Here is a 10,933-nt window from a genome sequence, read left to right on the forward strand (position 1 = left end):
GCGTGTCCTCAGTGGCACCGATTCCCGTCAACATAAACTTGTTATTTCGACCTCAACAAACGCGTCACTTGGGCTTAAATTTTTATATAGAAAAAAAATACAACTGAGAAAAACTGAAGAAGCGAATAAAGGGTGAGATAGAAATCAGCCTTGTAAACACTGCCTCGTCATGGCATGTGTGGTGGTGGTGGTGGTGGTGGTGGCGGCAGAAACTTTACTTATCCGAAGCTGTTTAGAAAGAGGCGTCGTTTGGGAGCACCGGCACACTACAATCCCCTAGTCGACGGCGAGGAGCCCGTGGGCCCTATGGGCGAGTTCGGCCAGCTTGATCACACACTCTTGCACTTGTGGGTCGGATCTGAGCTCGACCATCTGAGCTCGTATACCCACTCTCGGCGGTCACTGCTTCAACAGCAGCTTATACAAAAAAAGTTTTAGACGAGAAAAGCGTCCTGAAATCAACCTTGCCGGGACGCGTCTTTGACACCCCCCCCCCCCCCCCCTACCTCCCCCTGGTCGCCTAGACGAGCCCCAAGTTGGCCCCTTGCTCGTGTCGTACTAGAAGAATTAAAACAACTAATAAACGTGTTAATATGCTAAACAGACCTAGAATATACCAAATTATCCTTGTGAGCGACAAGAATGCGTAGAATTGACCTCGGAGAACATGTTCCAGCAAGAAAAAAAAAAAAAACCTGCCGGCTTTACAAAAAACAATTAGTATCGCTGGGGCTCAAACCAAGGATGCTAGCGTAAAGTCCCGTGACTCTACCCCTAAACCACTTACTATAAACAGCGAAGCCTCATTAGCAGCTGCTCAAGAGAGAGTGTTCTAAGCGATCCAGTAGATGGCGCCAGTGGTGGTGCGCCTATGCGCTCAAGTTTGTCAATCACGCTGCGGGGACCATGCAAGCACGCCATTCATGTAACTGAGGCATCTCTCTAGTCGTGTAGGAGGGCCGTCACATGGTAGCGAATTTCAAATCGAGTCCGGTTCACACACCACTGGGCGCCGATATCCAGCCTCTAACAGCAGTGTTTGCCCCCGCAAATACGGCGTGCTTTTCTTCTTTTTGAGCGTACCCGTCACCCGCACATCCCGCCAATATCTTCCCGCTTCTGCTTTGAACCTTTTCACACGAAGGCGGGAAGCAGTGATAGTGTACCGTATATTTATCAAGACGGCGCGCCTAATAACACAGTATTGCACGGAATGTATACCTAAAATAAAATGCAGGAGCTGTCATTACCGTAACGGAACTTTTTCCGATTAGGAAGCGAACAATGGCAGAGGCGCCTCCTGCCAGTGTTCTGCTTGTGAATTGGGAAGATGTAGCAGGCTTAATTATAGCTCTTGCATTTCCGCCTGCATGGCTACATGCCGTTCGATACCGTGCTATTAGACGCACTGTCTTTGGAACTTGATCGCACACTATCACTGATTTCGTTTGCGTCAAAAGGTGTGTGCAGACTCTATCCGTCAGCTCAGAGCGGCGGAGCCTGCCCAGATCTTGAGCGAACTGGCGCTTCGGCGCTAGCAGAAAAAAAAAAGCGCGGCTTATTTTTCTGTGCGTGAGAAAACCAGAGATGCAAAAGGAGTTTTCCTTCCACTGCTTGTGTGCTTTACCTTTCGGCGCAGCGATTTACGTTATCCCTCTCGCGCCAGCTATCACACTTAAGAATCGGGAGGAGAAGGTCGACATTAGGAGGTTGGTTACAACCGCCCTCATGTGTGCACTGACATTTTGAGCAGGTTAAATAACGCGGTCGAAATCACTAACCCCCGGCACGTTGCGTAGCCCGTACATGAGGTCATACTCCTTCGTCCTTAAAACGACAAAAAAAAAGACCAAAATAAGTACCGCGCGCGCTGACAGAATATTGCCCGTTGAAAGTGCCATCTCTTTCTAAACGGTGACATTTTCACAGTCTCATTTTGTTTTCCGCTTTTTTTTGCCAATGTGTGTTGCAGGTGGTGTCCCTGGCGGCCTGCCTTTTGACCCGAGCCACTCAAGCCGAGGCTAGAGCCGTAACCAGCAGGAGCAGGCGCCCATTGTGAGTTCCCATCCCTACCATACAATGGGGCGAGGATAGAGAAATGCTTTAAGGCGAAGCATTAAGCTTCCCATTGAGTGAAAAACACGGCCTGCAGTGTCTGTTGCAGCGAAACGTCTCCTAAACCCACGTGACCCCGAAGCGTTCCGGAGCGCGTGCCTAGCATTTATAAAACACCAGAAAACAGCCACGTGGAACGTACGTGGTGGCTGCGGCGGCAGCAACGCGGCAGCAAACACGCATCGCCCTGGCCCCACACAGTGGCGCAACAGTCCCCAGCCAGCCAGGTAGCTCAGCGGGGCATGCAGTAGAATTCTCAGCAATGTCGTCCTTGTTATTCCGGTACACGGCCAACAAGCTATCCTAGGAAATCTAAAATTAACTCCAACTAATTTGATTCCAAAAGTCGAAAATTTACTTTGTATTCACTGGCAAGGCACGCATGCAGACAACCATGTGAGTGCGGCGTCACTGGTTACGTCGGGCTCCGAGGGATGGCGGTACTTGTCCGGGCTAAGCACATGATGTGTGTTGGACGTTCCATACCCTATACCGAACGCAAAGTAATACCTCGACTCCAATGTGAATGCGATTAATAACAGTTTTGTTGACCCCACCATTGAGAATCGGGTTGAAACGGAGCATACGACGCAAGCCGGTGTTTTTATTTTTATTTATTTATTTATTTATTTATTTATTTATTTATTTATTTATTTATTTTTGTGGCATGCGGGCGCAGTGGCACAAGCCGCGACATGTCCGTGACATTTCAGCCATGTAAGTGGCCGTTTCCAGTGTTGCCAAGCGAAGAAATTGACAGCTAAACCTTTGAGTGAATACCATCTATACCCGCAGCTGTAATTAAAAACATTACTGGCAGCGTCACAACTTTAGGAGCACAAGGCCGCGTTTAATTAGGCTATAGAGCCATAGCTTTCGCATTTAGAACTCACTAAAAGTTCTTAGCCGGCCTCGAATTTCGTTATTGTCAAGTATATTGGAGGCATTCCGTTGTTTTTCTAGACTGTAATCCTCACACGCTGCGCCCATTTGACTCCAACAAATGGGCTTTGTGGGCCTCTTTTTGCCATGAAACGAAGCCCAGCGCGAGAACGTGCCTCCTACGTTGGGAGATATCCATAACCATCAGGACAAGTGCCCCGACTCGACGAATGGCTGACCCAACAACGACAAGGATAAGTCACTGAACCTAGACATAGAATTTGAGAGTTCACTCTAACTGAGACATAGAAGCTGAACAAGAAGGAATTTTCCGGAGTAACTACCAAAGATTCTGAAGGATAGTGAAACGTGTTTACAGTATTCCCCGCCATTTTCAGGGTATTTTTTTGCGTATAATAATTACTAATGCTAAAGACTAAAAATTAAATACAGGATAACGGCCTAATTGACTCTTAAGTGAACTAACCTGTATGTTGATGACGATAACGTCTTTCTTTTCGTTGGTTCGCTAAAAATTGCGAGGACGTCCTGTTCGTTATTTTCATTTGCGAGGTCTCCTAGCACAAGCGCATAAAAACCGAACGCTTGTGCATATACCAACTTGGTATGAAGTCTGGCACACCATGCTCACTTCCAAAACTCCAACGGACCCGGAGATGTCCACGGCTCCTAACACTCCATACATTATCCCGCATTACCCAGGGCCATCCTGCCTAAAAATGACCCCCCAAAGGACGAACCCCGTCTGTACACCTGTAACGCTTTACGTGTCACACTATCCCCGCTTAAGAGAAAAAAAATGCCATTAATAAACCGTCCGGCACATTCATGTGCTCTTTTCCCCACCTCTTTTTTTTTCATTTCCGACCTATTCCCCACCAGTGCGTCTCGTCTTTTTCTTATTAAAATCAATCAATCAATCAATCTAACGCTAGTTATGTTGCCCCTAGACATTTGTTCAGGGCAATGCACTTGTGTATAGTGATGGAGCTGACGTTAGGGTAATTAGTGTATATTGTTTCTGAGCAAAGCATCATCATCATCAGCCTGTCTACGCCCATTGCAGGCAAAGGCCTCTCCCATAGACCTCTAATTATCCCGGTCCTGCGCAATACGTAGGGTCCTGGAAGTCATTATTAAAAAATGTTGCGGCCTTTGTTGTTACTTCGATATCAAACCCCGTGTATTGCCCCAAAAATGTTTTCCTAGCAATGCTTATGTGTATAATAGTGAAGCCATCTTTGAAGGGGCTCGGTGTAAAGCATGGTCTTACGCAGGTATTTAATAAAATGAGCTTAAGCATTCCTACACTTTGGAGGGAGTTTCTGTAATTGACGGCTGATCTTTCTCCGCTTTTAGCATACTTAGTTCCGGAATCTGGGTGGGTTCGCTCCACATTTGGGCGGTTCATCAAGGTGTCTGTATTCAACAGGCTTTTCTTTTTCGTCGGTGAAATGGGTTTTGAAAGAAAAGTATGGCCTTCAGTGCCTGATAAAAACACGTTGACTCCGCAATCTCCAAGTCCCAAGGCCTCACTTGGTGCCCACTGTGTGATTATACCTAGCGCTGACTTTTTGTCTTTATTTTGTACCCTTCCACATCAGTTTTTGTCGAGTGCACTGATCTTGCGGTAGCACGTGTACTAAGAACGTCTTCGGTCATTTCATTCGTTCATTGCTTGCGGGATGCGCGGTGTGGCACTGACGAACGTGGCGCGAACCCTTTGCCGTGCTCCACGCAGGGACCTGCCCTTCGAGTGGCCGCGCCCTCGGCGACGCGATCCAATGGCGTTCCCAGTGGGGCCCGAGCCGGGCTACGTGCGGTCGGCCGAGTGCTGCCCGTCCGTGACCGAGGCCATTCAGCCACTCGGAGGCGTTTCCATCACGGGCCGCATCCTGGAGCTGTACCGCGAGCCGAACGCCACGCAGCGATTCTACCAGACGTCGTGCCGGGAACAAGTCAAGGGCAGGCCCTGTCGCTACGTGCGCACCAAGTACGAATCCCAGTCGCGCTGCGTGCAGACCTACAGCTACATGTACGCGCTGGTGCGAGAGTTCCAGTCGGACGGGCCCTGGCGCCTCGACTACATCCGCTACCGCAGTGGCTGCTCCTGCCAGGTGCGCCGGTCACGAGGCTTCCCCCCCGTCTCCCTGCTCGGGGCAGGAGGGGGCAGGCCCTGAAGCCCGCTTGCGCCGCTCTGGGGCAGGACCCCCTCTTGGCTCCCACCCCAACCCTCTCCCGGGAAAGAAAACGCGGACAAAGAAGTGTCTGGCAGCTACAAGCTTGAGCTGTACAAGCCTACGGAGGACGCAAGGAGCGCGTTGTTAAACAAGAGCTTCAAAGGGTCGGAGCATAACGAAAAGCGAAACAGCCACCTCGGGAGAGACGTAACAGGAAAGGTCGGAGGCACTGCTCGGTCGTCTCTCGCTTTTTTTGTGGTACTTTGTTAAGTTGAACCTTCCTACTCTTGGACTTGCACCTGTCACCTCTGTCTGCAAGCCACAGAGACGATGACGACGCGTCCGTTTCGGCTGTCCCCTCAATGTGACCACCGTTAGACACGGTAACACGCAGCGGACAACATAAATGGAGACATGCGACGACGCCCTGCCGACAAGGTGTCCTCGTATACCCAACCTGTGGCAGCGACAACCTGCCCCGCGACCCGGGCCAAGTTCATCAGGCTGTGTACGATACGTACGCTCGTCTACAGACGTGCGTTGATGTCCACGTTGCTTTGATGGTTAACGCCGTGTGCCCTGGCGCGGCGTGTTGACGTGCGTCCGTATGTTTATTTCCGTCGACCCACTGATTGTACTCACCTATCCCCAAGGCACTCGCCAGTCGGTTTGTGCACAGAATCAAAGCGCCTGCTGTGTTCACAGAAAATGACGTTGTTGAAGTAAGAATGAAGGTTCATTCAATGTTTGTTTTTCTTTGTATCCCGCAGTGTACAGACGCCGTTAAGATAACACGCCGTTAAGATAAGTTCATATGGCGACTTGGAAAACCATGATACAGTAGATCCGCATTTACGCATGCAACCACACTTTCTCTATCTCGATGTCGCATATAGGTACTCAGTGTAATTAATACTGCATGCAAAGCAGTAACCTGAGCGAATAAGGGTTAGCACAAAGAACATTGTTCGTTACTGCAGAACCCCCTCGCAGCGTCGACAAAGCTTACGCGGTTCAATAATCGTGGCCGAGGTATGCGCACGCACACCCGCTTGATCTCAAGAAAGCGTAGCTAAGAAGAAGAATGCCAATAACTTCTGAAAGTGCCCTCCAAAAAGGCCACCTTGTTTTCTCATGGAACTTTATGCGACCAACTTGAGGACCTGCAGGTTACCTTTTCTGCGGACATCCTGTCTGCAACATCGCCTGTCCTTATGATCATCAATCAGATGAAACGTAATGGCTTGTCCCGGAGAATCCACTCACTTTGGTATTTCGGTCTGGCCTGACACCGTCGAAGAACATTCAGTTGTTGCTTAATCAGCTGCGCACGAACAAAAAAAAACATGTAGTTCGGCTAGCTGCCCCGTAGAGTACGTCACCCATTGAGGTTCTAGCCTCCATCGTAACTTGGCGCACACACTAAGACGAGCACTAGAGCGTGCCGTGATAGTACCTGCTATATGATAAAGGCTGCACACGGTACGAACACCATTCCTGGTATTTTTGCTGTTTAAACCTCCAATTTCGACGACTGCTGTATCAGAGGTCTAAAAAAACACATTATTAGCTTGATTTTTCTTTCGGTTTGTGATTCGCGGTCATAAGAAAATGCGATGTCCAGAAATGTTCGCCAAACTGTACTATCCGTAAATTCGGTTGAATTTCTTCAGCACCATAATTGAACGCTTCCCGCTAGCGCTAAGTGACTGCGGTGTACAGTTCCGTCTGGCCCCGCAGCCACGACGATCAGCAGGAAGGAGATGAAAGAAAAGTAACTCGCAGACAGAGGCAAGCCGGGCTTTTATGAGTGGAACGCACGTGACAGGATGTCCCAGATGCACCGCACCGCTCTTGTTCAAATGAAGAAAGCTCATTCCCTCCCTCGCCCAGCTGGACACGGGTCAGCTCCCGCTCTCCCCGTGTGCCCAATCGTTTCCGACCTTCGTGTACAGTTCCCTAATGGAGGCTTTCACTTATTTCACACACGTTTTCTTTAGCTGAGTTAGCAATTGCAGGACGCACATCGCAAGATCCCTGCGTCGCCGTGGCTCCATGGGTACATCAAAAGGAGACGTGCGCTGGTGCGCAAGCGGGCGTTGGATGCTGCCACCGCCTACAACAGACGGTGTCATACCCAGCGCAAACGACGCCTCAGGCACACATCCGGGGTCTTTTGTGCAATGACGGGCGGCTTCTGAAAGCATCAATAAAGCGGTTCCGAATGAAGGAAGGAAATAAACGCTGTTCACAAGGCTTTCTCCACTCTGGACGTCCGCAGTGACTGCGTCGCTGCGCCTAGGTTAGCCAGCCTCGCCTCCCGGTATGATAGAGTGAGGTTACAGGTACAGCTGAAATTGTGCGCTGACTTTTCGGATAGAAAATGACCAAAGTATTGCTTCAGTCTTCAAGGCCACCGATGAAAAGCGGCATGGTATCAACAGCACGTTGACGATCCGCAGAACGTCTAAAGAGGCCAAGGAAACTTGCCACCAAAACGTCCTCGGTGATGGCTGTTTCTTAAGCATACCTTTAAACACCTGTTTTGTGTTCGTTCTGTTGCGCTGAAATCATGTCACGAAGCTATACTAACCAACTCACCCGGCAAGAAGTTCTCAAGTACTGTATAGAGTTACCTACCCGAACTCTGGCATTGCGCCACCTACCGGATCATACCAGTGAGTATAGACTAACGGTAGCCTTGTCAACCAAACACAGGCAGCAGATGAAGATACCTAGCCATCTTCTGCGAGCGCAAGTCATGTCGACTGCAGTGGCTCGGTTAAGCCGCAGAAGTTCGCCGGCAAACTGCAGCTTGGCAGCGCCCTTTTTTTCCCGGCAATACAAGGCGTTGTGTTCCACATACTACTAACGGCAACAGCTTCCTTCTTTCTTTTCCTCACGCATCTTTCAGCCGGTAAAGATTTACAGCAGCTTAGCCTGTGGACATTCAGGCTCCATTTACTCGAAATGAACCCACCAGAACCACGTCAAACGTTTTAGAATATAGCGGATGTGCCTTCGGCAATGCAGTCGCTTATTCATTTTTGCCTGCATCCCAACCATTGCTGCTGACGCCCACGTGGACGCATCTGCGTGACGTCCCATTCAGCCGTCTCTCTACAGACCGATGTTACAGCGCCATGTCACGAAGATGCAGCGGCCCTAGCGTCGGCAGCGGATGGAGTAAAATGAAGAAAAGCGTACGTTAAGATATCATGAGACACAAGTGTGATAGCCAAAAAAGTTAACATGACAACACAGCGCGCAACGCTGCGGGCTATGCGACAGCAGACGACCCCTCAAACTACGACGCTTCCCAAACTGTAAGCATTCCGGCAGTGAATCCCTACGGCGGCCAGACGAACCACCGACGGTCGCTTCAAACACACGTGCGGGAGAAAGATCCAGTGTCAGGCACGTCTAACCGGCCTCGAAAACGCTCCGCGCGGCCGTTTGGGGAATTCGAGACACACGCTGCGAGTGCTCCTGCGGCGCGTCTTCGGGTTCAGGGGACGCAGCGAATAGATGCGTTCCGCACCTCCTCGTTTTCCGTGCGCAATGTCATCAACCACGTTCCCGCGCCTCGTGCTTCCACTGACTGGGACCACGCGCCAACTCAAATGGCGACGCAAATTATCGAGCACGTTTGACGCGCGCGAGGGTCCCCATTCGGGGTACTGACGGTTGCGGGACCGCTACCCAGACGGCTGCGAAACGGGTACACGTGCCAAAGAAACGAAACTCGCGCTCCTTGCTTGTGCACTTGTTAGCTAGCCCGCCTGCTCACGGGTACACAGTGTTATTTTTTCCATTCTGAAGTGTGACGTTATGTTAGCGCATGGCGAAACTAGTTGCGCCAACGACCGCTTAACGCCATGCTTTTTTTTTTTTTGCGTATAACCGAGAGAACACAAATGGTAACCTGGTCCAAGCAGCAAATTATCATGGACAGCTAGCATCTTATTCCAGCAGTCCCGTATCTGCATTCCGCGCAGTCGCTTGAGGTCTACCCCCGGTTTCGTCAATGTAGGTTCTGAGAGAGTGCCGAGATATTATTACCCCGCCCTCAAAGGGCGCCTGCCACTGATGAAACCAGAAGCGGGGCAGTATTAATAAAGTTTATATCTCCCTTGTAGTTTTGTATGGCTGTGAATGTGAATAAAACGCCACCGACGCAAAAGGCTCGCTACGTGAACAGGCATTAACCGCCTCAACAATCAAAACAAACTTAGCCTCACGAAATCTTCTTTTCTGTCCAAAATCGCGACAAATCGTAACCGTAGCACGCTGCTCGATGCATGCTCGTGATACTGTTTGCGGTAACTGAAAGTGACAGGCATTAGCCGGCACTCCCGAACAGTGCATTTTGCTCTACGCGCGCAAAATAATCCCATTGTTCTGCAACCCATATTCAGGATGTTTGCAAGCCGATCGGCAGGGATGCCGAGACAGCGCCCCACGCAATGGCGTCCCGAGGTGCTGTAAAAGTACGCCTCTTTTTATGCACCCGTCTCCTCAGGTTCCATCTGTTGCCCGCACGTGCACGGTCCATCTTCTAGACCATTTCACCACTCTACTTTGATCGAGTTCGTCAGTAACATTGCACAAAGCACTCGCACGCTTTCCACCGGTTGTGCACAATGTCGTGGCCAGTGCAAGGAATAACCTGCACAGTGTCATCGTGTATTTCAAGGGCAGCAATTTCGGGCACGGAATAAAACACTCCCTTTTCCTTTCCTACCCGGTAGCAACCGTAAAATATCACAACGCACGCGTTCGTACAGAAAGCACCCGCGAATGAGTTTCAGGTTCTAGGAACCATGCTTATTAACAATGCCTTGGTGACGCCGTCGTTTCGTCGTGAAGACAAACCGATGCGCATCAGACTGCAACCCACTCAAAGGTTTGTGAAAAACCAAGCGTCAAAGATCCCTATGCGCAGAGTTTTGCCACCGTGTCGACCTATGACGATATACTGTGATCGATGTACCGGAGAGCTAGCTGCCCTTGTTGTTGATATTCCTGATCATTGTTCGCTGTGTTTTCCAAACTCGTCACCGGCTCGTTACGTAATGTTGGCTTGCCTCCGTCGCGAAGAAGCAACGTGAAACGCATTCGGACGCCGGCTTTTGGTTGAGGCTAATTACGCGTGAACAGGCTTGTATTCATTCGCAAACCGTCGCCCTTGATGTGCAGTTACCGCGCACCAGCATGCTCTGTACTCGTCAATTTTTATTCCTGTTTTTTGTTCGTCTATTAATATAATGCATCGTGATGTGGGTTGTAACTGACTGACACCTGAGTGTTTTTAAGGCTGCTATTAATGTACCTAATGAACGTAACAGAACCGATAGTATTATTGTTGCTTGCAAACGGGACACCAGTACTCAGCAGTACAAGCTTGCGAGTCAGCCCCCGCAACAGTTCTACGTTTGTGCGTGGGCTCTGTTGTGTGTCAAGCTGCCTCAACGACCCTCTTTCTGGCAGTGACGCTGGTAGCCTGTATCCCTCGTCAAAGTAAATAAACGCAGCAGTCCTGATCAAAAATAGGTTGCTCTGGAACAAATGGATGTTACCAGGGTTTGTAAGTATGTGTCATTTGTGCTGTGAAGGGGTTCCGCTCTCGAACTCCCACAAACACTCAAGGAATATTTCTGCGCCATGTCCAAGGTGCTTTGAATCCGTCAGTAATCAGTCCCTTCGCGGGAACGGCTGCTGCCACATCGCTACAC

General features: G+C 50.0%; 1 protein-coding gene across 1 annotated transcript in view; it reads left to right on the forward strand.

Moving 5' to 3' along the window:
* The window catches only part of LOC144169434 (uncharacterized), a 187,684-nt gene extending 177,313 nt beyond the window's left edge, over positions 1-10,371 (forward strand). Inside the window, exons 3-4 of the mRNA XM_077698585.1 lie at positions 1,973-2,055; positions 4,760-10,371. Of these exons, the coding sequence (XP_077554711.1) occupies positions 1,973-2,055; positions 4,760-5,198 (522 nt within the window). The 3' untranslated portion in view covers positions 5,199-10,371. The remainder of the gene's footprint in view (positions 1-1,972; positions 2,056-4,759) is intronic.
* The last annotated feature ends 562 nt before the right edge of the window (positions 10,372-10,933 follow it).

The sequence above is a fragment of the Haemaphysalis longicornis genome, unplaced genomic scaffold, assembly GCF_048455015.1.
Source record: "Haemaphysalis longicornis isolate Haplotype H1 unplaced genomic scaffold, Haemaphysalis longicornis Haplotype H1 scaffold_2, whole genome shotgun sequence".
NCBI classification, from domain to species: domain Eukaryota; kingdom Metazoa; phylum Arthropoda; class Arachnida; order Ixodida; family Ixodidae; genus Haemaphysalis; species Haemaphysalis longicornis.